This window comes from Camelina sativa, chromosome 20 (genome assembly GCF_000633955.1).
Source record: "Camelina sativa cultivar DH55 chromosome 20, Cs, whole genome shotgun sequence".
In the NCBI taxonomy this organism is placed as follows: Eukaryota; Viridiplantae; Streptophyta; class Magnoliopsida; order Brassicales; family Brassicaceae; genus Camelina; species Camelina sativa.
The window spans coordinates 27,253,570-27,281,352 of NC_025704.1; the positions used below are offsets into that span (position 1 = coordinate 27,253,570).

At 36.6% G+C, this 27,783-nt stretch overlaps 6 protein-coding genes and 1 pseudogene across 6 annotated transcripts; 6 read left to right on the forward strand and 1 right to left on the reverse strand.

Annotated features, from left to right (window-relative positions):
• LOC104771808 (ubiquitin domain-containing protein 1-like) lies at positions 768-2,262 on the reverse strand. The gene is made up of 4 exons (XM_010496397.2): positions 2,112-2,262; positions 1,371-1,493; positions 1,167-1,286; positions 768-1,074 (listed from the first exon to the last, which is right to left on the reverse strand). The coding sequence occupies exons 1-4, from the start codon at positions 2,152-2,154 to the stop codon at positions 1,004-1,006; spliced, it is 357 nt and encodes a 118-aa protein (XP_010494699.1). The 5' UTR covers positions 2,155-2,262; the 3' UTR covers positions 768-1,003.
• Positions 2,518-4,163, forward strand: LOC104771809 (ras-related protein RABA1c-like). Its single transcript, XM_010496398.2, has 2 exons — positions 2,518-2,903; positions 3,572-4,163. The coding sequence occupies exons 1-2, from the start codon at positions 2,683-2,685 to the stop codon at positions 3,999-4,001; spliced, it is 651 nt and encodes a 216-aa protein (XP_010494700.1). The 5' UTR covers positions 2,518-2,682; the 3' UTR covers positions 4,002-4,163.
• Positions 4,684-7,928, forward strand: LOC104771810 (WD repeat-containing protein 53-like). Its single transcript, XM_010496399.2, has 10 exons — positions 4,684-6,036; positions 6,122-6,218; positions 6,313-6,374; positions 6,465-6,527; positions 6,625-6,684; positions 6,757-6,813; positions 6,911-6,953; positions 7,033-7,110; positions 7,202-7,629; positions 7,721-7,928. The coding sequence occupies exons 1-10, from the start codon at positions 5,935-5,937 to the stop codon at positions 7,808-7,810; spliced, it is 1,080 nt and encodes a 359-aa protein (XP_010494701.1). The 5' UTR covers positions 4,684-5,934; the 3' UTR covers positions 7,811-7,928.
• LOC104772867 lies at positions 8,570-10,525 on the forward strand (annotated as a pseudogene).
• LOC104771811 (receptor-like protein 55) lies at positions 12,609-14,254 on the forward strand. Its single transcript, XM_010496400.2, has one exon. The coding sequence runs from the start codon at positions 12,812-12,814 to the stop codon at positions 14,048-14,050; it is 1,239 nt and encodes a 412-aa protein (XP_010494702.1). The 5' UTR covers positions 12,609-12,811; the 3' UTR covers positions 14,051-14,254.
• LOC104771812 (glyceraldehyde-3-phosphate dehydrogenase GAPCP2, chloroplastic-like) lies at positions 19,179-22,865 on the forward strand. Its single transcript, XM_010496402.2, has 16 exons — positions 19,179-19,496; positions 19,698-19,881; positions 20,033-20,121; positions 20,214-20,281; positions 20,369-20,407; positions 20,508-20,566; positions 20,755-20,867; positions 21,005-21,104; positions 21,242-21,388; positions 21,488-21,548; positions 21,635-21,732; positions 21,818-21,960; positions 22,072-22,155; positions 22,288-22,424; positions 22,503-22,673; positions 22,812-22,865. The coding sequence occupies exons 2-14, from the start codon at positions 19,789-19,791 to the stop codon at positions 22,319-22,321; spliced, it is 1,128 nt and encodes a 375-aa protein (XP_010494704.1). The 5' UTR covers positions 19,179-19,496; positions 19,698-19,788; the 3' UTR covers positions 22,322-22,424; positions 22,503-22,673; positions 22,812-22,865.
• On the forward strand, positions 23,561-25,946 carry LOC104772868 (regulator of nonsense transcripts 1 homolog). The gene is made up of 13 exons (XM_019241968.1): positions 23,561-23,571; positions 23,674-23,782; positions 23,946-24,068; positions 24,148-24,219; positions 24,301-24,372; positions 24,470-24,536; positions 24,666-24,808; positions 24,880-24,951; positions 25,025-25,078; positions 25,176-25,242; positions 25,372-25,514; positions 25,586-25,657; positions 25,731-25,946. The coding sequence occupies exons 2-13, from the start codon at positions 23,717-23,719 to the stop codon at positions 25,905-25,907; spliced, it is 1,128 nt and encodes a 375-aa protein (XP_019097513.1). The 5' UTR covers positions 23,561-23,571; positions 23,674-23,716; the 3' UTR covers positions 25,908-25,946.

The window sequence follows — 27,783 nt, forward strand, 5'->3', positions numbered from 1 at the left end:
TTATACACACCAAACAATTTAATGTATCACCACAAATAAAATAAAATAATAAACTTTAAAAATTGTACTCAAATTATAACTAAAATTTATTATAATTTTGTTAAATAGTTATTAAATAATTACAAAACAAATTTTCTTTGTAATAAATATAAAAGTTCAAAAGTTCAAAAGTTCAAAATTTTAAAACATTTGACCCGCGATGTACCGCGGGTTCGAACCTAGTTGATATTATATCAAAATAGTCCAAAAGTCTCATGAATTTCTACTTTGTCTAATGTTGTTCAAACTTGTAAAGAAGATTTGGATTAATACCTAATAGAACACATCCAATTTTATACACTCTCTACACCTTTTAGTCTCTCAATACCCAATTTAGATCTATTTATACACTAACTCACTGACATGCCTCCAAGAAAAAATAAATATTTTTTGAATTTTGATCACATAACTCATCAATGTTAAACAAATCTTTGTAATTGGGTACAGTTAAATACGTAGCTCCAAAATTCAAGGAACAAAAAGACATGATAACTTGAGAGAGGAAGAGTGAAAGACCATTTCTGACACAAATGTTTTTGAAAGTTTTGCCATTCTCGATAATTTTATGGAAATATGTGTAGGGAGGGAATCATTTTGAATCAAACTAAAAAATAGATAAATTTCTATTTTTCTTGTCACAATTTATTTTTAATCTTCTGACTTATCTTTGTTCTATAAACTCAAAGCTGGTCAAGAATAAGTACTTAAGAATTTGTCAACTGTCAATCAAAGGTTCATTAGATCATTTTGCCCCCAAAAAAACGTCACAAATCCTGACTGTACATCTGTTCCTCTAATACCACGTGTCACCATCTCCCACTTTAGATTCCAGTAACTATACAGAGAGTGTGTAGTATCAATTGCTAAAAGTATTGAATATGAGAGACTTGCGTCAGACCGATTCTAGTCTTCTTACTTCTTCTTCTTCTACCTACTTTTGTGGTAACTGTACACTAAGCTTTGCTCACTGTCCCTCCTCTCGGATCAGATTTGTGGGCTCACTTAGTACATACCTAGGAAGCTCATATCTAGCACCTGCATTGAGCAAGAACAAGCAGATTCAGTAAGGTACTACCAAAAAAAAAAGAAACAGAGAATAAGAATCAGACTGTGTATTAGGTAGGAACCTCTTTCATCCCAGCACAATGTTAGATCACTGTTCTGGACAATCACGCCTGCACTGTCAACAATAGTTTGCGCTAGTTTCAAATCAGCTTCAGCAGCAGCTCGAAGTGCATCCCATATCTCTGGTTGCAAAATTATTTCAACTCAGTTCCCAAAATGTCCATAATGCAATGCAGATCACAAGAAAGAGAGATGTATATACAAACCTCTTTGACCACCATAGTGTGGAGAAGTGTCCCAAAATTCCTCACGCATATTCGTAAGTTGTGCCCTTGTGATTGGCTCAGTATGTGCCCACGGTTTAGGTTTCCGGAGTTTCTTCCTTTTAACTGTGCCACCATACAAAACTCATAAGAGAATGCTACAATGTAAAACTACTACTAATCCGTAAAGCAGTTCTTTAAGTAACATCAATACTATAGCCATCTAAATCAGAAGATCATCACAAGTTTCGACAAATGCAATACAAAGCAGAACAAAAGAATCTAATGATCTTTAAGATCACACCACTCACAAACAATTTTCTATGATCGTATATATACACATAATCATCTCCTCTATACTATACACTATCAATTCCAACAAGACAAATGCAATAGAATGCAGAACTGAAGAATCTGGTGATCTTGTGTATTCAATCACACCATTGATCACACCACCAATGCTAAAAGCCAATCAACATGAGAAGATACTAAACAATCAAAGAGCATTCTAAATCCAGAACAGTACATGTTCAAGAACATTTACAATTTCTTAACGAATTGCAAAAGCAAGATTAGTGAAATCCCTAAAATAAGTGTTCTCGAAACTTCAGATTTCGCTCAAAAACTCTCCAAGAATCACAAACATTGCAACAAATCGTAGCCAAATAGTTCTGAGAACGCAGCGAGACGATTAATTGTACAAAATCAAAAGAACAATTTGAGCGAAGAATCAATTTTTCTAACCTCCTCCTTCATTATTGGCCTGAGACGATCCAATGCAACCCATTCTCGAACGCCGGAGCCGAAACGGAGAAAGGAAACCGTCGATAAGAGATACACGGTGGTTACAGCGGGAGAATCGCCGGAGAGGTCTTCAAGAGTCGTCGTCGTCTTTCAAAAGGTCAAGACTCCCAAATTAGTTTGTTAGAGAGAAGTTTCCTATTTATACTTGCCACGTCATATACTTTCCAATCAATTTTTCAAATTTAATTACATCATTCAAAATGACGAATATGTCCTCGCTTTTATCGAAGCAAGCAAGCAAGCTAATAGATCAGAACGCGTGAGAAGGGTGTTTCAGTAATTGCAATACACAAATGCTAGATTTTTTTCCCTTTCTGTGTGACAAAGACACCACACAACAGAGGTCTTTTTTTCTCTCTCGTTTGATATTTCTCTTTTTTTTTTTTTTCAATTCCGCGTCTTTCTCTGTAGAAATCGAAAAGATCTTTTGAAAAAACAAAATCTTATTTTGGGTTTTGGGTTTTGTTGAAGTAAGAAGCTTTTTTTTTGAAAAGGAGAGGGAGGATCTCAAATGGCGGGTTACAGAGCAGATGATGAATACGATTACCTATTCAAGGTAGTTCTGATTGGTGATTCAGGTGTGGGCAAATCCAATTTGCTCTCGCGGTTCACCAAGAACGAGTTTAGCCTCGAGTCCAAATCCACGATCGGCGTTGAGTTCGCTACTCGTAGTTTGAATGTTGATGATAAAGTCATCAAAGCCCAGATTTGGGATACTGCTGGTCAAGAAAGGTCTCATCTTTTTTTTTTTCAACTTCACATTGTTCATTTCTCGATCTGGTTCTCCTTAGATTTAGATAATTTTCGTGGAAGCTTTTGTTTTTTATGGTGTAGGGTTTAGATCTTAAATTGCTTTAGATTCATTGGCTTTTTACAAGAAGAGATCTGGGTTTGAATGTGATTTTGTGTATGACTAGAAAGTTTGTAGCTTTATCTATTTTCTCCTGTTGCTTTATGTAAGAGTGTTTGATTGGTTTATTTCTACGATTCTCTAGCTCTTTTCCTCAGATTTCGCTTAAAGATTCTTGCTTTGTATAATTTGCTATTTTCGGGGTTCTTTGATCAGTTTCTTGAAGCTTTACTTAGTCAGATTTTGATTTGTTTATGTAAGAGAGCTTAAATTGGTTTCAGTAGGATTCTTAACTCCTTCATTTGAAGCTTTACTTAGTCTAATTTCGAAACTGAAAAGCTTCTTGCTTTGTATGATGTGCTATTCTCCAATTCTCTTTGTCAGTTTTGTAAAGCCTATATTAGCTACTTAGCCTGATTTCGAAACTGCTTAGGTTCTTGCTTTGCATATCTTTGTCTTATTCTCGGTTTCTTCTTCGCTATATCTATGTTCTGATGTCTTTGTGAACTTAATTTTCGGGTTTTTTTTTTTTTGACAATGTTTGAATAAGGTATCGAGCCATCACTAGCGCGTATTATCGAGGAGCTGTTGGAGCGCTTCTTGTCTACGATGTAACCCGACACTCAACATTTGAAAACGTCGAGACGTGGCTGAAAGAACTAAGCAACCACACTGATCCAAACATTGTTGTCATGCTCGTGGGAAACAAATCTGATCTTCGCCATCTCGTGGCTGTTCAGACAGAAGATGCGAAATCATTCGCCGAGAAAGAATCTCTCTACTTCATGGAAACATCGGCTCTAGAAGCCACTAATGTCGAGAACGCTTTCGCGGAAGTCCTCACTCAGATTCACCACATTGTGAGCAAGAAGGCGATGGAAGCTGCTAGCGAATCCGCTAATGTTCCATCTAAAGGTGACAAGATCGATATCGGTAAAGATGTTTCCGCTGTGAAGAAAGCTGGATGCTGCTCAAACTAATAAAGAGAGAGTAGAGAGTTGTTATTGTTAACGACCTGAGAGGATTGGTTTTTGTTAACGGTTCTTTTTCGAATATCAAGATTGCGTTTAGGTTGACTAATGATGCTGTTTTCGTGTATTTCTGTTTTTACTTATATAATGTTACCAATGTTATTGTTTGAATATGCTTTGTCAAATTCTCAGAACCCAGATCTGAACCTTCCGATAAACATTCGTTCAGAAAGCCTTTCTCTCTCTCTTCTCTCTCTCAAATCCTTTAGAGAGAGAGTAGGTTGTTCTTCTTTTTTAGCCATCCGGTTTATATTTCCGGCGTCTGTCTGTTAGCTATCGCGACGATGGCTAGCTTTAGTTTCTCTCCGGCGCTGTCCGGTTTCTATCACGGTAACTTTGTTGCCGTTGATTGTTATACTTCCCGATTTAGTCGGGTATGGCATCTCCGGCTCCAGTAGCGGAGATTGTCGGCTATCCTTCCAGCAACTTCTGGTTCATTTAACAGAGTTTGGCTGGCTCTCCGTCCGGCAGTTTCTGGTTCTTTCAACAGAAATTGGCCGGTTCTCCGTTTGGCAGCTTTTGGTTCATTTAACAGAAGTTGGCCGGCTTACGTTATGGCTATACCGTTGCCGTGTTTTAGTTTTTGTTATTTCGGTGTGTCCCACTTTGGGTTTCTGATGTGGGCAAGGTAGTTATGGTGATATTTGGCATGAAGATAAAATAGAAAAGTCTAGAGAAAAAGAGCAAGCAGTGATTATGCATCTATGTAGGTCATGTCTGCCTGACTTCGGGTTTTCAATTTTAGTGATGGAGCTCTTCATCTGTTTAGAAATCAGATGTGATGCGGTGGTCTTTGATGCCGAGTTAAAGAAGAGACATAAATATGGTGGAATTGAAGGCGTTGGGTCTTGCTTGGCGGTTTACTGGTAAAAGTTTCCTCTAGATCTTATTTCAGATTAAGATTTCTTCACTGATTCATGAAAAAGTCGAGATGTCTACGAATTGGATAAATGTTTTTCTCGGGTGAATTCACTTTGGTTTACTGATGGTCGGATAGTTCTCCGACGTCAATCACCGGCGGTCGGAATCTTCTTCCTTAGCGAATAATCCAAAGAGTCATCATTGAGTGAAGGATATGCTTACACGTGGCTTGAATGCAGTGTAGGGTGCACGTGTTTAATTACTCATGCTATCATCGGTTGATCTTATTTGTCCTCTAGGACACCTATGTTTAATAAGGTCAGTTGTTTCTTTACTTTGGGCCAATAGTTTGTTAGTTGGGTCGTAAATTCTTAGTCTTGAAGTAGTCAGCAAAAGATCGAGCTTCTCGGTTACTAAGTCTCTGAAGGATGCAGCTTGATGTGTAAGAACCTCTCATAACCCAAGCATATGATGGAAGCTATAAGATCAACTACAGTCTCAGATTGGAAATATGGCCTTATTGAGAGAGTTATGAGATCTCCTTGGTTTTTCATATTTTGCATCGGTTTGAATTAGTAGTTGATTATGCTGTTTCTACTGATGTAACTTACAGTTTACTGTTTTAATTTTTAGCAGTTTGGTTGTGTTTTAGTGGAGTTTTTTCCACTGCCCTGTAATAAGTAACCCTCTGTTCTATATAATATGAAAATACTTGAAAAAAAAAATTCTCAGAACCCTAAGTTATATATATTCTCTAAAAACACTACAATTTGATGATAAAGGGTAGGATTGATTTTGATGATAAAAACGTTATATCGGTTCAATTTGGTTTAGTTCGGTTCGAATTTTTGTTATACCGAATTTTAATGTAACAAAACCGAATGATAATTATAAAATATCCGGTTCAGTTTTGATATAATTGTATTGGTATGGTTCGGTTAGCTTTTTTTGACTACCCCTGTTTTTATTTTGATTACAATTTGGTTAGAGCTTTTGCAATCGCCGGCGAAACTCAAGAGTGATGGCAATGGAGGAGCCAAGGAAGCTGAGAGGCCACAAATCAACTGCCACTTGTTGTATAGCTTCTCGTGACAGGCCTGGACTTGTTCTCACTTCCGGCGAGGTTTCTAAAACACTCTTTAATTTCTTTTAAATTCGATAAGGGTTTTACGAAGATGATTTTAACAATTTGAAAGATGGTTTCTTAGGATGGTTGCGTTTGCTGGTTTGATTTGAGATGTAAAGATGTTCAATTCATCATCGACGTTGGAACAGAACCTGTTTCATCTCTCTGTTTCAAGACAGGTTTTTTTTTTGATTTTTTCTCTCACTCTCTTTCAACTTCATCTCTTTGTTTTTCAGTTTGGTGGTTGATTTTGTTTTTTTTTTTGGTTTTCAGGTAATGAGAACATTCTCTATGCTTCTTATGGAAACGAAATCAAGTCTTTCGATGTTCAAACGGTAATTAGAAGATTGAAACTTTTGATAAACCATGAACATATACTCTTCACTCTCAGTTATAAATCTTCTTGCTTTCTGGAAATTTTATAGCTAAGTGCTACTTCTTGGAAGCCACTAGAGAGTTTTAATTACAACAAAGATGAAGTGAACCAGGTAGTGATCTATCTAAAAACCCTGACTATCTGAGAAGTTATCGAATTTACCTACAAAATCCGTGTTGATAATCTTTTAATGTTCTTGATTTGTTAAGGTTGTATGCAATGGAAGATCATCTTTTCTTGCTTCTGCAGATGATTCTGGTGATGTTAAGGTACACTCAATGTTTGTTTAGTTACGTAAACATGAATTTTCTCGGTTTTGATGAGTTTGCTCTCCAACACAGATCATCGACATTGGTCAGAAATGCCTTTATAAAACCCTTAGAGCTGGTCACACAAGTGTATCCTTACTTTTGTTGTTTTTCTCCCTCGCATCTGTGAAGTTCTTCTAACCTTGAAAAATCTCTCTTAAGTCAATCCCTTAATGTGACATTTAAGATATGCAGTTCTGTGCAATTTATTCCATGGAGACCTTGGGAAGGTAACTAACATCTTAATGTGATTTGTTATATTATATGTGTATTCCTTTTAAGGTTTCTGAAATGTGTGATTTCTTACAGTTATAACTGGTGGACTTGATTCAAAGCTTGTTTTATGGGATTTCTCAAAAGGTCGCTCACAAAAGATTATAGACTTTGGTAAACCCTTTACCACTTATACGGGTTCTTTTGCCTCATTTATATATGCAATAAATTTGATTTCAAAGGTCACTGCTGTAAATCATTTCAGGCTCCGATACACAGAATAACTCAGGACAATGCCTAAACCCTGCATTTGTTCACTCGATTGCAATCCCGGAAATGGACATGGTTGATAAGTTAGGCAAGATATGCGCAGTTGCTAGAGGTGATGGAATTGTCGATTTGATCAACATCGAATCAGAACTTTCCCGGAAAGGAACATCATCGAAAGGAAGCAGCAGCAGCAGTAGTAGCAACAATGTGATCAAAAGGGTTTGTTTAGATTACTCTGTTGGTGGACACAATGCTGCTGTGTCTTGTGTCGCTTTTTCTCTGTTTCAGGAGAAAGGTAGATTCTTGATCTCAGGTGGTAATGATAAGACAGTCAAAATATGGGATTGCTTCAAATGTCTTGATCCAGACAACAACAACAGTAACAGAGATATCCTCCATTTGAATATTAACTTAAGCAAGAAGGTAGTTAACTAAAGCCCTTCAAGTTCTTTTGCTATTTTCACTTCTTTCTCTTTTCCCTGATTCTGACATCTATTGGGGATTTCTTAAACAGGTGAATTGGCTTTGCACGAATCAATCTGGTTCTGAGAATCTTGTTGTTTGTGACACCACTAGAGTAGTTAAGGTTTACTCAGTCACTTAATTAGGCCTGATGGATCATAAAATGACTTATCCTTGTTTCGCATTGTTATTAAAATGACTTATCTCTGTTTCACATTGTTATTATTGGGACTTTCTCAAAGTGTTTACTTGATCCACAAGTTAGTCATTTGTTTGTCACTACCAAATTATAAAGACTAAAATTACTTGGATGAATGAATATACTTAAGAGTTAAGTTAACAATTTTAAAACTCTACTTGTATATTGATGTTTCTTCAGCTTTGAAACCTTATTTAATTTTGTTTTGTAAAATCTATATATATAAAGTTAACTTTTTCTCATTCCTGGTGCTGCCATGTCAGCACTCACTCTGTTTAATCGGACCAAATTTTCGACATTAACAGTTCCTATTTGTTTGGCCCATATCTCTTTAAAAGCCCATGAAACTCCATTCCAACAACTGCCGGCGAAATAAAACCCCTCTCCACGAGACTCTACTCTGCCGTTCTCCCTTGTGCGACCTGAAGCGTCTTCACTCTTTCATCCCGGTTCACCTAATGGATAGATTTGAAATTAATGTTGGACACTCTTCCACAACCTTTCACTGTCTTCTCTGTCTTCCATCTCCATAGTAACGTCTTCCTGTTTAACGGTAATTCAAGCGTTCAATGCTCCCTCTTTCAATTCAAGACCCACTATTCTTTCTTCAATTGGCGTAAGTTTAAGTTCTATATAATGTCATCTTCTCCAATTTCATCCTTCTTATAATTTTCTTTGTCTCTGAAATTTCTCTTGACTAACATGGATTCCACTGTCATTCGCAAATCTCAAAGCTGGCCTTCTTCGCCAACACATCGTCGGAAGAATGCTTCGTCACTGGCCTGCCCTTCTTCGTTGAGTGCTCTCACGTTCAAGCTGCATCCTCTGGTGATGCTCAACATATCCGATCAGCTTAACCCTTCCGCCGCTTCTTGCGCAACCGGTAATGGCTCCAGCAACGCCGACGCGATGTTACTGCAAAACCCTAGGGTTTATGGATGCGTGATCGGTCTCCAGATCGGCCGTATGGTTGAGATCTTCAACATTTTCGAGCTTTTGTTTGATCCTACTACTGATACTCTCAATAGACCCTTCCTTGAGAAGAAGCAAGAACTCTGTAAGTTTTTCTCACATACACTCTCTCTCTCTCTCTCTCTATATCGTTCTCGCTTTGGTTATAATTTGTACGTCTATGGGGATTTTAGATAAGAAGGTGTTCCCTAAGTTCTACATATTGGGACGGTACTCTACGGGAAGCGATGCTACGGAATCTGATATGCTTATCCACAGAGCTGTGAGTTGCAGTTTCATTGTTTTATTCTGATATGGTTCTCTATTGTTGTAGTACTGATTGTGTGAGGTTTTTGTCATCTACAGCTGATGGACATTAATGAATCCCCTGTTTATGTTCTTCTAAATCCGGCTATCAATCACTCACAGAAGGATCTTCCAGTGACTATTTACGAAAGCGGTAAATTGGTTTTTTTTTTCCATCATTGATTGTCTTATTTGTTTTAGAGATTATCATCTTATTGACTATGATAATCATTGATTGTCTCCAAAACTAGAGTTCCATGTCATTGATGGGATTCCTCAGTCGATTTTCCTGCATACAAGCTATACGATTGATGTATGAGTTTAAGCCACTTGATTTTTATTTCATCGATGTGATACGAGAGTGGACTTTTGATAATATAGCGGTGGTTGTAAATTCGTGCAGACAGTTGAAGCTGAAGGATATCGGTTGATCATGTTGCTCATCTTAAGCCATCTGATGGCTGCTCAGCAGCAACTCAATGTAAGCAATCATTGTAACCCTGCATATTTAGTGTTATCTTGACTTTTTATTGCATGGAGTTTTAGGTTGATTCCTCGATGTATTGCAATGGCTGCTCATCTTACTGGAATCCATAGTGCTATCAAGATGCTTAACAGCAGAATCAGAGTGCTGCTCATCTTGTCGCTATGCAGGAAAGGAATTTGATATTCTTGGTCATCCTATTATTTATTCATCAAATTTTTGTAACCTGACCTTGATCTTGCCTGGAACATATCGATATGTGTTTTCCCTACGGCGAAGAAAGAATAAAAGGGGGTTAGACGTTGATATTGAGGACAAGTAGGGGGTATTGGTTTGGGATTTTAAGAGAATTTTAATGACTTAAACTAAAATTATGGAAAGTATAAAATGAAGGATTCTAGGTGATTGTTTAGAAAGTTTTTTAAAATCTTGCTGATTTGTTTTTCTTAATCTTGTAAAATCTCTCATAAAATCTTGTAAAATCTTTCTCAAACAATATTGCACAGTATTCTCTTTGTTTGTGTTGGATTAGGGGGTGATACCAAATGTTGTCTTTTTTTGTTTTTTTCTATAAAAGTTGTTAGTAGAATGTATCCTCTACGCTTTGAGGGTGAGATATGTTCATCATAAACGTTGTTTATTATTAAGAGGGAGCTAAGCTTTCTATTCTTCATTCACAAGCAATAAAAGAGGTTTATAACAATTTGGTATCAGATTGTGAGATGAAGATACAAAAGAACACTATTGATGAGATGAAGAAAATAGTTGATGAGATGTTTGAGACGGTGAAGAACATGCAAGCGAAAGCCGAGCAAGAGAAGAAGATAAAAGAACAAGCGGTGGTGACGGAGACGGTGACATCAACACCGGATCCAGTGTTGGTTGTGGTTACAGTGGACCCAAACCACGTGAGATGAGAGGTGGTGGAATCGGTGAATTCGAAACCACTCGAAGCGGTGGCGTTAGTAGCTGCAACGTCTATGATCGAGTTAGAGAAACCATCGCATCCAAAATCTATAAAAAAAAACAAATGACATATTGACAACAAAAGTACATTTGTAAACCAAAGAAGTTAACTCTTCTGTCTTGAAACAATAGGAATGAGAATATGGTTCTTTACCTTGCTGAAGAACACAGACGGTTTGAGCAAACAAAGCAATGCTTCATTAAGGAGCGAAGAATGAGATACACCCTAATGATCATGCAGCACAAGATTTCATTAGAAAATTATTTTAAAAACATTGGGATGTATATAAAATAATATAAGAAGCGAGTTGTTATAATTTATATAAAGCGAGTCAGTTAAAAGCTGCAGTTTTTTTTATGTTGCAGGTTTTTTCACATACTACAACCACATATAAAAAGGTAAATAACAATCCAACCAGAACATGACAAATAATTTGAATAAAGCACAACTAACTACTACAGCTAGACAACAACTTTTACTATACAATCTTAACTTCTCATTATTAATTACAAAAAAAACCTAAGAATATTCAAATTTCTAAAAAAATAAACAGTTTACTACATTATACTTGCTGCAAAAACCTAGAGGAAAAAAATTTAATCAACAAAACAACAAAAGAAAACAAATGAACAACAAAACTAGATGCAAGGAGAAATTTACATAACCAATAAAGATTATACCAAAATAACCAAAAAACACCCTAATCTAACTCCCGCGCGTAGCGCGGACCAAATGCTAGTAGTTTATATAGTTGTATTTTTCAAAAATTATTACTCATTATTGTTTTAATCTATTTACGTTTTCATGGTGGGTTGTTCCTTTTTAGGATGTTGGCTTGAACAAAAAGAAAATAAATTTGTAATTATTTGGTTGACAAAAAACCTCATGATTACATTTCAACTAACTTTTGAATTGTTAAATTCTTTTACTATCAATCAACTTTGTTACGTACCATTTGTTTGTGTTCATTCAATTTTTGCCTAGATCAAAAGTTTTCAACCAAATTTTTTTATCAATGGGAATGTACAAAAAAAGGTTATCCCTAATTACACTTTTCTTGTCCACATTTACACAATTAAGAATTTTGGTACGAAGTTGAAATCCAATTTACTTTCCAATAAATTATGTTACAATCGTAACAAAAATGTATAAATCCACAAAATAGTGTTAGTCATACAGTTAGAACGTTTTGAAGTTACACATACACACGGACGCGCCACACACATGTTAGTAATTCGAGTTCTTCTACCGTATACGATTGTTATTGTTATTTCTTGGCCATTATACACGTCGTAAGAATATCTGATTCTCTAAAACTAGCTCTAAGGTAAAATTGAGCAGCCTTTAACTATCACAACTTCACAACACCCTTCTTTTAAATTCCGACAATTCCTAAAGTCTCTCTGCTTTCCACTATGAAACCACTGCAACCGTTGCTCCTCCTCCTCCTACTAGCCGCCGTCTCTGCCTCTCCACTATACCCAAAACAGCTCAAAGCTCTCCAATCTCTCAACATTCCTACACCAACCAATGATCCCTGCAACAACAACTCCTCCTCCTCATCTTCCATAACTTGCGACGACGCTTCTCCTTACCGCCACATTACCTCTATCTCCTTCATAAACTGCTCACCCAAACTCTCTCTCACCTACAAAACCCTCAAACCACTCTCCAAATCCCTCCTCAATCTCTCCTTCACAAACTGCCCTTCCCTTTCCCCTCCACATCACCTCCCAATCACACTCCGCTCTTTCTCCGCCGTATCCTCCTTCCTCCACAACCGTAGAAGCCGACTCTCAGGCCTCTTCCTCGCTCGTCTCATAAACCTTCAAACCCTCAAAATCTCCTCAACACCAATCTCAACCTCTCGTCGTCTTTACGTAATCCTCGGTAACATGCATAAACTCACTTCCCTCACAATCTCAAACTCAAATCTCTCCGGCCTTATCCCTAAATCTTTCCACTCTAACCTCACTTACATCGATTTATCAAACAGCTCACTCAAAGGCTCAATACGAACCTCCCNACACGGACGCGCCACACACATGTTAGTAATTCGAGTTCTTCTACCGTATACGATTGTTATTGTTATTTCTTGGCCATTATACACGTCGTAAGAATATCTGATTCTCTAAAACTAGCTCTAAGGTAAAATTGAGCAGCCTTTAACTATCACAACTTCACAACACCCTTCTTTTAAATTCCGACAATTCCTAAAGTCTCTCTGCTTTCCACTATGAAACCACTGCAACCGTTGCTCCTCCTCCTCCTACTAGCCGCCGTCTCTGCCTCTCCACTATACCCAAAACAGCTCAAAGCTCTCCAATCTCTCAACATTCCTACACCAACCAATGATCCCTGCAACAACAACTCCTCCTCCTCATCTTCCATAACTTGCGACGACGCTTCTCCTTACCGCCACATTACCTCTATCTCCTTCATAAACTGCTCACCCAAACTCTCTCTCACCTACAAAACCCTCAAACCACTCTCCAAATCCCTCCTCAATCTCTCCTTCACAAACTGCCCTTCCCTTTCCCCTCCACATCACCTCCCAATCACACTCCGCTCTTTCTCCGCCGTATCCTCCTTCCTCCACAACCGTAGAAGCCGACTCTCAGGCCTCTTCCTCGCTCGTCTCATAAACCTTCAAACCCTCAAAATCTCCTCAACACCAATCTCAACCTCTCGTCGTCTTTACGTAATCCTCGGTAACATGCATAAACTCACTTCCCTCACAATCTCAAACTCAAATCTCTCCGGCCTTATCCCTAAATCTTTCCACTCTAACCTCACTTACATCGATTTATCAAACAGCTCACTCAAAGGCTCAATACGAACCTCCCTTACTCGTCTCACAAACCTCAAGTCACTAAATTTATCTCATAACTCTCTCTCCGGCCAAATACCAAACTCAATCAAAAACTTAACCTTTCTACAAAACTTGTCTTTAGCTTCAAACAAACTATCAGGAACAATACCAAACACACTCTCATCGATTCCTGAACTTACACATTTGGATCTAAGCAAGAACCAACTAAACGGAACCGTTCCAAGTTTCATCTCCGAGATGAAGAATCTCAAACACTTGAATCTCGCTGATAACTCCTTCCATGGAGTTTTGCCATTCAACGAAAGCTTCATAAAAAATCTCAACTTTTTCGAAATCGGAGGCAACAGTGAGCTCTGTTACAACAAAACTGTTATACCCACGAGCTTGAAATTGGAGGGTGTCGCTCCGTGTGATAAATACGGCTTTCCTTTATGGTCTCCGTCGGAAAAGGAGGAATCTTTGTCAGGGGAAAACGATTACGGCGATTACGGCGGAGGAGGAGGAAACGAGAAGATGACGGAGAAGAAAGAAGAACACAACGGTTCCAACAAGACACTGTTTGGTCTCGGCATTGGTCTTTTCTCGCTTGTGTTCTTAATCCTCTTCCTCTTTTATGTCGCTAAAAGGTGTCGTTGGATTTGAAATTTTTTAGCAAAAAGCTTTGATCTTTACAGAGTTTTCAGAAATCCCCAAAGTGTATCGGTTTTGGACTTATTTAGGGTTCTTTTTGAGTTTTGAGAGTAACCAGACCGGGTCTGAAGAAATTACTGGGTCTAAACCGGTATAATTCCGGTTAATGTGTTTGGTTTGTGAAAATAAATCACAGGATAGATGATGATTTACTTATTGCGTTTATTGGCTATTTCTCCAAGTTTTGTTGCGGTTAATTGTGATTTTTAATCTCGAGTTGTAAATTTGTAACCTTATCCCAATTTTGCTACACTATAAAATTAATATTATATCCTCATAGAATTTGGGGATGTATGACAATAATTATCTTGAAAATTATGAGATTTTTTTTAGTTAACAATAATTATCATATGGTCTAGCAAAGAAATGATTGGAGAATACAAAAAAGCATGAGTGTAAAATGACTGAATGGAATAACATGGATTTAGAATTGAACATCCACTAGCTTAGAAAGACAACGAAATCATTCAACTGTATCTTTGAAATCTTTAGAATAGAACTCTACGATGAGGACTGATCGCAAAATGAAAAGATCGCTAGTTGCTATTATCACATTCATAATGGTGATGACATGATCGTCGTTGTTGTAATGTTCATGATGATGATGATCATTATCAAAACATTTAAAAATGCAATACACTATCCCTTCTATACTTCCAAAAAAAAAAAAAAAAGTAAAAAGACACCAAAATTTATTCTGAGATGTATTAGATAGTCGAAAACTGATTATTTCATCTTCTAAACTCTTTTCAACGAATATCAAAATTTTAGTGGGGGTTATTGGTTTAAGATTTGAATAGAGTTTTAAAGATTTTAAATTTTATGTAGAATCTGTTGTTATTAGATCAAGATTTTGTTAAACTCTGTTAAAGTTTAGTGTTATTAGTTTGTGATTTGTAAAAAATCATTTAAAATCTTAACAAATCTGGGTTATTGGATTCAGACTTTTATAAAGTCATTAAAAGTTTTGTGTTATTCAATTAAAACAAAAGAATCTAGGATTGTTAATGAGTTCAATTATTATGTTATTGGTTCATGATTTTAGACACTTTCTTTACAAAATAAAGTCATGGAAAGTATCATAAAAATACAAGGATTGTTTGGAGGACTTTACAAGATTTTAGAAAACTAATCAACAAAACTCTCTAGCAATCTTTAACAATCTTTCACTTATTCATTTTTAATGATTTTGTTGAACTATTCAAAAATCTTCATAAATCTCAAACCAATACCACCCCCTTAGCCAAGAGAAAGCAATGAACAAAAACTTAATAATGATGTTTTAATATGAATAAAAAATAATTTGTTTTGGAAAAAAAAGATAGAGACAAATATCAAAATTCGAATATGTATTCAACTCTTTAATTATGATTCGAACTCTCGTTAAGTCAAGTTCTAAAGATGCATACTTTTTTCTTCCAATTTGAATATGATTCTCCACGAGTCTAACTTTTTCTTTTTTTTACATTTTGTTTTGTTTCACCCCTTCTAATGCAAAATTCAGTTTGTGATACGTTTGTACAAAACTTAGTTCTCCAAAACAAATTACTTCCCACACAAATACTATTAACCAACTTATTTGAAAGATTTTGTATTGGAAGTTTGAAACTTTAAGGTAATACACAAGAATCATAATTTATAGTAATAATGAGCGAGACATACATGAAATATCATGGTTTTTGTGGTTTTTAACCATGATACAAGTGTGCTTTTTGAGTTTTTTGATTTGTTTTCTAGGTTGTTTTTGAGTTTTGTATAGGTATAGGTACTCATTGGCACGGATGGAACACAAAGGAGTTGAAAAGGATGATTTGGAGCATAATCAAAGCATTTAGACTGATCAACGAAGGAGGGAGACAAGTTCAAGAATATGCATCGACCAATGGTCGATGCAGCTGCCACAAGCCAATCGGAAGTTTCCTCTACAAGCTTTAGAAGATTTACAAAATTTGCCCAAGTTCTCTTATTTGCAATTAAGGCCCAAGACGTGTTTTAGAGTATATATAGGATTTTTTTGGTCATTGTTTAGACGTAAGTTTTCTCCAGCAAGCTTTATTTTTCCCTACAACTTTTTAGAGAGAACCCTGAGAGATTTTTAGAGAACTTTTGGAGAAAAGAATCAAGACTCTTTCAGAGAAGATTCATAACTTATTTTCTTCTTCTTCTAATTTCTTAAAGATATCTATTTTATTCATGATTTGTGTTCTTACAATTATGTTTGAGTAGATCTGCTTGTTAGGTTTAGGGTTTCTCATTAGAGATTTCATGGATTATTACATATGTTTATTTTGGATTCATTATCTTTCTTGTTCTTCACCATATGTTGTTTTTAATGCTAGATCTTTTATTAGTCATATGGATGTAGATCTTAGGATATTGAATTGTTTTTAGATCTTATGCATCAATATTGAATTGTTTTTAGATCTTAGTTCGATATTGAATTGTTTTTAGATCTTAGACCTAGGATTCTAAGATCTAAGATCTAAGAGCTAGGACTCTTTTAATAATAGTTCTTTTAAAACTGTATAATTAAACTCTTTTAATAATAGTCTTTTTAAAAATGTATTTTTAAAAAAACTGTAACAATATATTCTGAAGGGTAAGCAATAGTCCTTTTAATAATAATCTAGGGATCACCGCCCTCCATATACCAATTATATATTCAATGCTCTGCTATGAAAACTTTTGAGTTTAAAAACTCTCAATGATCTGCTTATTGATGGAGATTATACATTTAGTGATCTGCTTATTGATGGAGGATTATACATTTAATGATCTGCTTATTGATGAAGATTATATTCAATGATTAGCTTATTGATGGTAATTATATTCAATGCTCTGCTATGAAAACTTTTGAGTTAAAAACTCTCAATGATCTGCTTATTGATGGAGATTATACATTCAGTGATCTGCTTATTAATGAAGGATTATACATTTAATGATCTGCTTATTGATAAAGATTATATTCAATGATCAACTTATTGATGGTGATCATATTCAATGCTCTGCTATAAAAACTTTTGAGTTCTAAAAATCTCAGTGATCTGCTTATTGATGGAGATTATACATTCAGTGATATGCTTATTGATGGAGTATTTTACATTCAATGATCTGCTTATTGATGGAGATTACATTCAATGATATGCTTATTGATGGGGAAGAAGCAGGAGCTGTAGCAATCAAATGATAGCCATAGTAGAGATTCGCATTCTGCTTCAACGACGCTCTCGAACAGCCTTCTCCGTCAATGTCTCGTCAAGTTAACGGCAAAGGCAAAAGCACCATTGCGGCGGTGACGGCGAGCTCCATTTTGATGAGGAAGAAGCAGCAGCTGTAGCAGTCGAATGATAGCCATAGTAGAGATTTGCGTTCTGCTTCTCTGTCTAAGAACAATAATGTTTCTGACGGTTAGTTTCGTTTTTTGCCTTCTTCTGCATTTGAATTTTGTTTTGTTTTTGGTTTGATTAGGAGACTTTTAACCTAGCTTTCCTGAGTTGGGAATTCAAGTTTTGATATTGTAGAGATATAGATATTGGAATTGTACTCATTACAATGAGCTGAATCTAGCAAAGTGTTTGAAGTTTTTGATGTGACTGATGAATTGTTTTGTGGAAATATAGATGAATTAGATACACATAGTGAGGAATCAGATGTTAGTGGCTTTAAATGTGGGCTATATGCACATTTAAAGTCTAACTAGGATATATCCCGTGCTTAAAGCACATGTCAATATTTTTTAAGAAAATATAAAATAATAATAAAAATTATTGTTTTCTTTTTAAAAAAAATATTTTGTTTGAAATAATATTTATTTTTAATTATTATATAAATCTATTAGTCTATTTGAATACTAATTATTTTAAAAGATTATAATATTTTATTTTTGACGTATTATTACAGTTTATATTGTTTATTTGTTATATTTGCATCATTATTTTGTGAAATATAAAATAGTAATTTTAATATTATACTTGTGTACAAATAAAAATTATTAATTTATCATCTATATAAATTTAGTTTTACTAAACTGCCAATGTGGAAATTAAAACACACATTTTCATACATTGAATAATATCTTCTTTAAAAAAAATTCAAATCACAACATATGCAGAAAAAAAATATGCATTTTATTAATTATAAGTATTATATGAAAATTCCAAACAATTTATAAATAAAATAAAATAAACATGATAGGAGAATTATAATTTGAAATCTTAACAAAAATTTTGAATTTAATTATTAAAAATAATTGTATTGTATACTTGGATATCAAATCTTACTTTTTAAAATTCTGATTGGTTTATATATATATTTATTTTAAAATAGTAATTTTATCCATAATTTATTAGAGAGAGAAAATATTTTTTTTGATTTTTTAATATTTGATTTGTGAGTTTTTTTTATTTTTAATTAATTCTATTTATTTAAATTAGTTAATTAAGTTTAATTAGTTTTTTCTAATGATATTTGAATGTAATTTTTTACACATTTTAACGTTAATTTCATATTTGTACTTCTTAATTAATATGGTAGAATAAGAAAATAAGAAAAAGCGAAATTATCACCATCTTGGTGTTGAAGGAAAAGAGGCCAATATTAAAATCAATTTATTTGTCTAAAAGTTAATTGTTAACCTCACGGAAAAAGGCCCGAAACGTAAAGCCCATAACACATAGACCACCACGGCGCGTGTAAACAACGCACACCCTATTATGTTTTTTTCTTCCTTCTTTCCCACGCGCCCCTCTTTCTTCTTCTTTCTAACCCTAACTCTCTCGTTCGTACTGGAGAAAGAAAAAAAAGCAATTGAAGAAGAGACGAGTCAAAGAGCGAGACGATCGTAACCAGGGAGCTTGAATTCTCCCCAGATTCTTTTCGAATGGATTCTCAACAGAGCGATCTCTTTGAAACCGTATCGCAGCCTGACACGGTGGCCGACGCGTATAACTTTTTGGAATTCGATACTCAAGGTGATTCGGAGTTTGATTACCCGGAGTTTGGATCACCGACGGCATGGCCTACCCCATCTGATTCTATTTCCATCGCTGACGCTTCCGATCGTGGTGGAGGAGGAGCTGCCGCGGATCATCATTCCGAGGCTTCGTCTCCTTCTTCCCTCTCTGCCGGTGCCGGGAATGGTGCGAAATCGGGACGTGGTGGTGTTAGTAGTAGTAGTCAGGTTGATGCATTGGCCGCTGGTATCGGAAATTTGAACTTCGAGGAGAGTGGAGATGATGATGGTTTCGATTATGGTCAGAATGATTTCACGGAGCACGCTTGCAAGTATTGTGGTATCTCGAACCCTGCTTGTGTGGTTAGGTGTAATGTCGCTTCCTGTAGAAAGTGGTTCTGCAATTCAAGGGGGAACACCTCGGGCTCGCATATTGTGAATCATCTGGTTAGTTATCTGTTTTTTTTCTTTCTCGTCCTTCCTTTGTGGAATTCATTTTTATGGACGTGTTGTGGTTAAGGCTGGTGGTATTATTGTATCTAGTTTGGTTTGTTTACTGCACCATTGTTATGAGATAGGATTACTTCTGTAATTGCGAGGAATTTACCCTTTTAAACAATATTTCCTTCTGTTGGTTATATTTTTAAGGTTCGAGCTAAACACAAGGAAGTTTGTCTCCATAGAGATATTGCGGAAGGTTTTAGGTTTTTTTTTGGCGGCTAGACATCTCTGGTTAGCAATGGCCTTCTCTTCTCTACTCAGATCTGCCGCCACTTCTGCCGCCGCTCCTCGTGTCGAGCTTTATCCATCGTCTTCATACGATCATTCTCAGGTATTATACGTGTTTCGTTTTTTCCTCTGTCGAGAATTTGGTTTTATTTGATTTGTTTCACTTTCAGCTTACGTTTAGCTTTGATCTGCTTCAATTTTGTATTTCCGTGTCGCCTGGAGTTTTTCATGGATTTTGTTAGAGGTATTGTCAGGTTACTTCAAGTCTTGGATTCAGTCACAACCTGACCTCGTCCAGATTTTCTGGTGCTGCAGTTTCAACTGGGTCATCTTCATCTTTACAGTTCAGTGACCAACTCTGAACTACATGTAAATTACACGATGCTTTCTTTGCTTCTCTGAAGTTTTTTTTTTTATATGTGTTCAAATTTACAGAAAATGCAATGCTAGAAGCGTACAACCTATCAAGGCCACTGCTACAGCTGCACCTCCTGCTGTTGAAAGTAAGAAAATAGTTTATTTTATATTCTTACGTGATGTGTTTGGTGCTGCATTCTTGCAGTTAACGTCGATTTGATTGATTTGTATAGGGTCAAGGAGCAGCGGAAAGACAAAGGTCGGGATCAATGGTATGTTATTCTTTTATCTGTTGTTGGATTCATTTTGAGATCATCAGATAGTGTATGCCTTCATTTCTTCTGATGCTTGTACTTGTTATGTATTGGACAGGTTTTGGTCGAATTGGAAGGCTGGTCCTCCGTATTGCAACCTTTAGGGATGATATTGAGGTTGTAGCTGTCAATGATCCATTAATGTATTTTTAGCCAGATTTTTTGTATTACTGCTGCTTATAGTCTTTTTACCCATTCAGTGTATCTTATTCTTAGTAACTTTTTTAGTTTAAGGAAATCGTATTAAGAGGCATGGAACACTTGTATATCAACTAACTGCAAATCTTCTCTCCCGTCTTATGCAGGCTTACATGTTCAAGTATGATTCTACTCATGGAAATTACAAAGGAACCATCAATGTAATTGATGATTCTACTTTGGAGATCAATGGAAAACAGGTCAAAGTTGTCAGCAATAGGTATTGCCTCAAACTGTTGACTCATACATATTTGTGTGGACATGGACTAAATTCTGAATCAGTTTTCATGTGTTTCCTATTGATAGGGTAAAAAGCTTATCATTTTAGTGCCTGACATCTTTTTGGTTCTTTCTCAGAGACCCGGCTGAAATCCCGTGGGCTGATCTTGGAGCCGAGTATGTTGTTGAGTCTTCAGGAGTATTCACTACTGTTGGAAAAGCATCAGCACATTTGAAGGTTTGCACTTTCATCTTAACGCACTTGTTGATCTACTAATTTCACTGGATCTTACATTGTATACAGGCTTTATATTACATCAAACAATCATCTTCTGAAATTGCCATTGGTTTGCTTGACTTTCATTGCCTGTGCAGGGTGGTGCCAAGAAAGTCATAATTTCTGCCCCTTCAGCGGACGCGCCCATGTTTGTTGTTGGAGTAAACGAGAAGACATATCAACCAAACATGGATATAGTCTCCAATGCAAGCTGTACCACCAATTGTCTGGCACCTCTTGCCAAGGTTTGTACATAATTTTTTTGTCCTCTATATAACTTGGTTTTGAAGAACCTCATTAAGGTCAAATAAAATTGTCGGGCCTAAAGAACTTGTATATGGCAGGTGGTGCATGAGGAATTTGGTATTCTTGAAGGCTTGATGACAACAGTCCACGCCACGACAGGTATATTATTCTTGTATATATCATTGTATATCATTGACCTGAAGAGACTAGCTAAATTATGTGTTTTGTTCATGTTTGCTTTTGAGCTACTCAGGAAACTGTGGACGGCCCATCAATGAAGGACTGGAGAGGAGGCCGAGGCGCCAGTCAAAACATCATTCCTAGCTCAACCGGTGCTGCAAAGGTACACAAAATCATATGGTTCTACTATATGAACATCACACCTGGAATCATATTTAAGTAATGGCTTGCTTAACTTGTCTCAATAGGCTGTAGGTAAGGTCCTTCCAGAACTCAATGGAAAACTAACGGGAATGGCGTTCCGTGTTCCAACAGCAAATGTTTCTGTTGTGGATTTAACTTATCGACTTGAGAAGGATGCATCGTATGAAGACGTTAAGGCAGCGATAAAGTATTCCTCCCAAAACTTTGTTCAACTAATTCCCGTATCATTCTCTTTACATGAATAAACCATGGAACTTGTAAGAACCTCTCACGTTTTTGATATAAAATCTCTTAACAGGTTTGCATCAGAAGGACCACTTAGGGGCATTCTTGGGTACAAAGAAGAAGATGTCGTCTGTAACGATTTTGTAGGAGATTCAAGGTATTTCATTCTTAAATCTTGTAACGGATCATTTAATATCGAGTTTTGGTCCTCAGATGTTTTGGGCATTAACAATTATTGAATGCTACAACTGTGGGTGTCGAAATGTATTTCTCCTCGGTTTCATCTCAGCAAAGACAGACAGTGTCGTCGTCCTTCTCTGTAGAGATCCTTGTTAAAATGTTAATGCCCTCAAGGATATGAACTGGGACGTAAGTCAGTGGTGTCCCTTGATTGACGATAGATGTTTCCTCCCCTGGCTTGTTAAGGTTAGTTTCTGTCCTTGCATTTTTCTTCTTTTCAAGACATGCTCATGTGAGAGCTATTATTAAGTCTTGTTTTTACAGGTCCCATCAGAGCAGGAACAGCTGCGCGCACGCCAAATTAGCGCACAGCAAATAAACAAGATAGAGGAATAATGGAAGACAAATCCGGATGCTACTCTTGAAGACCTTGAGAAACCTGGTGTAGACGATGAACCTCAGCCTGTTCAACCTAAGTATGAAGATGCATATCAGGTATATATTTTCTCAGCCTTATATGGAAAAAAAAAAGTAACTCTTTGTTAGAGAAACCGCAAATTCATCATGCCAAATTACTGTATGTGGTCAGTCTTAGTATTATTCTTTACACTTATCATTTCTGGTGGTTTGCAGTATCAAAATGTGTTTGCGCCAGTAATCAAGCTTGAAGCAGACTATGACAAGGTGTGTATTTAGTAATTCATAGTTTTTTTGGGGATTATTTTTCATGTCCCATTTATACTTGTTATGTTGGGGCTTATCATCTTGATTCTGCTGTAGATGATGAAAGAGTCTCAAAGCAAGGAAAACCTCACAGTTCGGTGGGATATTGGTCTTAACAAGAAGCGTGTTGCATACTTCGTCTTCCCGAAGGTGGTTAAAATCTAGTGGTCGCTATTAAGATTTGATTAGAACATTTCCCGATTTGAACTTTTGATGCAGGAGGAAAATGAATTACGATTGGTGCCGGGTGATGAACTACGTCTGCGCTACTCGGGAGATGCTGCTCATCCAGCCTGGCAATCAGTTGGACATGTGGTAACCTCTTCTCGGTTTTGTTAGGTTTACATAATATTGTTCTGTTAGTAGGGTGGATCCTGTAATTGATATAGTGTTTAGGTCCTTAACGATTTGAAAAAATTCTCCAGATCAAGCTAACGGCACAAGAGGAGATTGCTCTTGAACTCCGAGCTAATCAGGTTAGTTTAATTCCATTGTTTGTTAGCTTTGCTCTTGACATCAACATGTAGCGATATGTTCAACCTTACTTACTCGTCTGCAGGGAGTTCCTACTGACGTGAACCATAGATTCAGTGTTGATTTTGTCTGGAAAAGTACAAGCTTTGATCGAATGCAGGAAGAACTTTGCGGTAGACGAAACAAGTGTGAGTGGGTAAGTTAGTCAACGGAAAGCCTATCTCCTTCTTGGTGCGTGTCCCTTTTGTCACTTCGTGCTAATTTAACCACTAAATCACTCTGTTTGTTTTCTTTGAATTTATATTTACCATCAGTTGCTCGGACATGAAGTTGAGGCGCAGATGGTTCGTAACACACTACCTAGACGTTTTGGGGTACCTGGTCTTCCAGAACTGAATGCATCTCAGGTAATCAATTGCTTTCAAGTTCACAAAGAATGTTTCTCGTAACTGTCTTCTTGGAACTTTCAGAATCGTTTTGGAGCCCATTTACTTTGGTAACAAAATGAGTAATTAATATCTGTTATCTATAAAACGGATTTATAACAGGTTCTATCGTATCATTGAGCAGGTTAATGCGGCAAAAAGTGTCCTTCAGAAGCCCATCAGCTTGATCCAAGGTCCACCTGGCACGGGTAAAACTGTGACTTCTGCAGCAATTGTGTATCACATGGAAAAACAGGGCCAGGGACAGGTAAAGCTGTTTTTTATCGACCCCCTTAAGATGCTTTTTGTAAGTTGACTACCAGATATTTATTATTACTGCATGACAGGTTCTCGTTTGTGCCCCAAGTAATGTTGCTGTAGACCAACTAGCTGGAAAAATTAGTGCTACTGGTTTAAAGGTAAACTCTTGAACCTCCGCGGTCCAGTTTATCTATAAAAGGTTATACTGCTTCTTTTGAATCTTCCTACTATGATGTCAGGTTGTTCGCCTTTGTGCAAAATCAAGGGAAGCTGTAAGTTCTCCTGTAGAGCATTTAACCCTTCACTACCAGGTTAGTAAACCTGGTGTCACACTGTAACTCTCTGATTCATTCTGTCCCTTTTATCTTCATTTTTTTGAAGATAATTCATATAAGTGGTTGCTTTCAGGTACGACATTTGGACACATCTGAGAAGAGCGAGCTGCATAAGCTACAGCAGTTGAAAGATGAACAAGGTCCCGCATTTTCAACTTGTTTTCTTGTAATTGATCTGATGAACTTTCTTGTTGTGCTTGCACCCTGTGACAATTGAAGTGATCATAGCTTTTAAACTATTTTTTATTTTTGTATTTTATTATCACTAGGTGAGCTGTCGAGCAGTGATGAAAAGAAATACAAAAACTTGAAAAGAGCAACAGAACGTGAGATAACCCAGAGTGCTGATGTCATATACTGCACGTGTGTTGGTGCTGCTGATCTTCGGTTGTCAAACTTTCGATTTAAACAGGTTAGCAATATTTACTTAATGTTGAGCATCTTTAATTGTATGGAAACTGATATGCCGTTCCTCTCTGATAGGTACTTATTGATGAGTCTACTCAAGCAACAAAACCTGAGTGCCTTATTCCTTTGGTCCTTGGAGTAAAACAGGTATTGGGGTTCTAGTGAACTGACTTGTTATCATTATTTGCTATTGATTGCTAACATAGAGTTTCTGCTCTAGGTTGTTCTTGTTGCNGTAAGTTCTCCTGTAGAGCATTTAACCCTTCACTACCAGGTTAGTAAACCTGGTGTCACACTGTAACTCTCTGATTCATTCTGTCCCTTTTATCTTCATTTTTTTGAAGATAATTCATATAAGTGGTTGCTTTCAGGTACGACATTTGGACACATCTGAGAAGAGCGAGCTGCATAAGCTACAGCAGTTGAAAGATGAACAAGGTCCCGCATTTTCAACTTGTTTTCTTGTAATTGATCTGATGAACTTTCTTGTTGTGCTTGCACCCTGTGACAATTGAAGTGATCATAGCTTTTAAACTATTTTTTATTTTTGTATTTTATTATCACTAGGTGAGCTGTCGAGCAGTGATGAAAAGAAATACAAAAACTTGAAAAGAGCAACAGAACGTGAGATAACCCAGAGTGCTGATGTCATATACTGCACGTGTGTTGGTGCTGCTGATCTTCGGTTGTCAAACTTTCGATTTAAACAGGTTAGCAATATTTACTTAATGTTGAGCATCTTTAATTGTATGGAAACTGATATGCCGTTCCTCTCTGATAGGTACTTATTGATGAGTCTACTCAAGCAACAAAACCTGAGTGCCTTATTCCTTTGGTCCTTGGAGTAAAACAGGTATTGGGGTTCTAGTGAACTGACTTGTTATCATTATTTGCTATTGATTGCTAACATAGAGTTTCTGCTCTAGGTTGTTCTTGTTGCTGATCATTGTCAGCTTGGCCCCGTCATTATGTGCAAGAAAGCAGCTCGTGCTGGCTTGGCACTGTCTCTCTTTGAACGACTTGTGCTTCTTGCTACCAAACCAATCAGATTGCAGGTACTATATCAATCACTCTGCTCTAACATAGCAAATTTCACCACTTAAAATGGAAATTTATTTGAGAATGTTCTCATTTTATTAAAAAAAAACTATGNGTGCTTGCACCCTGTGACAATTGAAGTGATCATAGCTTTTAAACTATTTTTTATTTTTGTATTTTATTATCACTAGGTGAGCTGTCGAGCAGTGATGAAAAGAAATACAAAAACTTGAAAAGAGCAACAGAACGTGAGATAACCCAGAGTGCTGATGTCATATACTGCACGTGTGTTGGTGCTGCTGATCTTCGGTTGTCAAACTTTCGATTTAAACAGGTTAGCAATATTTACTTAATGTTGAGCATCTTTAATTGTATGGAAACTGATATGCCGTTCCTCTCTGATAGGTACTTATTGATGAGTCTACTCAAGCAACAAAACCTGAGTGCCTTATTCCTTTGGTCCTTGGAGTAAAACAGGTATTGGGGTTCTAGTGAACTGACTTGTTATCATTATTTGCTATTGATTGCTAACATAGAGTTTCTGCTCTAGGTTGTTCTTGTTGCTGATCATTGTCAGCTTGGCCCCGTCATTATGTGCAAGAAAGCAGCTCGTGCTGGCTTGGCACTGTCTCTCTTTGAACGACTTGTGCTTCTTGCTACCAAACCAATCAGATTGCAGGTACTATATCAATCACTCTGCTCTAACATAGCAAATTTCACCACTTAAAATGGAAATTTATTTGAGAATGTTCTCATTTTATTAAAAAAAAACTATGCAAGTAAGGCAAGCATGTGTTTATCACTGTAAGACTTGTCATATAATTGTCCCCAAATAAGGCAAGCATGTGTTTAACACCGTAAGACTTGTCATATAATTGTCCCCAAATAAGGCAAGCATGTGTTTAACACCGTAAGACTTGTCATATAATTGTCCCCAAATAAGGCAAGCATGTGTTTAACACCGTAAGACTTGTCATATAATTGTCCCCAAATAAGGCAAGCATGTGTTTAACACCGTAAGACTTGTCATATAATTGTCCCCAAATAAGGCAAGCATGTGTTTAACACCGTAAGGCTTGTCATATAATTGTCCCCAAATAAGGCAAGCATGTGTTTAACACCGTAAGGCTTGTCATATAATTGTCCCCAAATAAGGCAAGCATGTGTTTAACACAGTAAGACTTGTCATATAATTGTCCTCAAATAAGGCAAGCATGTGTTTAACACAGTAAGACTTGTCATATAATTGTCCCCAAGTAATACAAGCATGTGTACACAGTAGCCCTGGGCCAAAAAACCGGAACTGAAAAACCAAACCAAAAAAATGGACCCGAATCCGAATTCGGAATCTAGGATTTACCCTATTGGGTTTTAAACTCCTCTACTCGAAAACCTGAACCTAAACCCAAACCGAATCCGAAAATACCCAAAATAAAAATAGATATTAATAATTTAGGACCTAAATACCTGATTTTTTAATAGAATACCTGAAATTATACCCGGAATTTTAAATTGTTACCCGAAATTCCAGGTATTTACCCGAAAATTCGGGTATTTATCCAAAAAACCAAGAATTTATCCAAAAATTTTCGGGTATTCGGGTAAAATAATCGGTTTTTTTGCAGTTCTGAAAATCCATACCCGATCTGACCCGAACCTGAAAAGATCCGAACCGAAACCAAACCAAAATTTACATTTACCTGAATGGGTCTTAAACTCCTCTACCTAAAAACCCGAACCCGAACGGTTCCTATCCAAACCCGACCCGAGTACCCGAATGCCCAGGGCTAGTATACAGTAAGACTTGTCATATAACAGCCTAAGAATGTGAATGAAACAAAGATATATGTCCTTCAGCATGTGTTTAACACAGTAAGACTTGTCACATTCTATGCGATTATCTTTTATTCATTGCTGGCTGGGTAGCATGATAGTAAGGAT

Coding starts and splice junctions, on each gene's coding strand:
- LOC104771812 (XM_010496402.2), top strand. CDS start 19,789: ATGGCCTTCTCTTCTCTACTCAGATCTGCCGCCACTTCTGCCGCCGCT. Junction 20,567..20,754: donor CCTTTAGGGATGATATTGAG/GTTGTAGCTGTC, acceptor CGTCTTATGCAG/GCTTACATGTTCAAGTATGA. Junction 22,156..22,287: donor GATTTTGTAGGAGATTCAAG/GTATTTCATTCT, acceptor GTTTCATCTCAG/CAAAGACAGACAGTGTCGTC.
- LOC104771809 (XM_010496398.2), top strand. CDS start 2,683: ATGGCGGGTTACAGAGCAGATGATGAATACGATTACCTATTCAAGGTA. Junction 2,904..3,571: donor GATACTGCTGGTCAAGAAAG/GTCTCATCTTTT, acceptor TGTTTGAATAAG/GTATCGAGCCATCACTAGCG.
- LOC104771811 (XM_010496400.2), top strand. CDS start 12,812: ATGAAACCACTGCAACCGTTGCTCCTCCTCCTCCTACTAGCCGCCGTC.
- LOC104771810 (XM_010496399.2), top strand. CDS start 5,935: ATGGCAATGGAGGAGCCAAGGAAGCTGAGAGGCCACAAATCAACTGCC. Junction 6,219..6,312: donor ATCTCTCTGTTTCAAGACAG/GTTTTTTTTTTG, acceptor TTTGGTTTTCAG/GTAATGAGAACATTCTCTAT. Junction 6,954..7,032: donor TCCATGGAGACCTTGGGAAG/GTAACTAACATC, acceptor GATTTCTTACAG/TTATAACTGGTGGACTTGAT.
- LOC104771808 (XM_010496397.2), bottom strand. CDS start 2,154: ATGGGTTGCATTGGATCGTCTCAGGCCAATAATGAAGGAGGAG. Junction 1,494..2,111: donor GGCCAATAATGAAGGAGGAG/GTTAGAAAAATT, acceptor ATGGTGGCACAG/TTAAAAGGAAGAAACTCCGG. Junction 1,075..1,166: donor ATTGTGCTGGGATGAAAGAG/GTTCCTACCTAA, acceptor TGCTCAATGCAG/GTGCTAGATATGAGCTTCCT.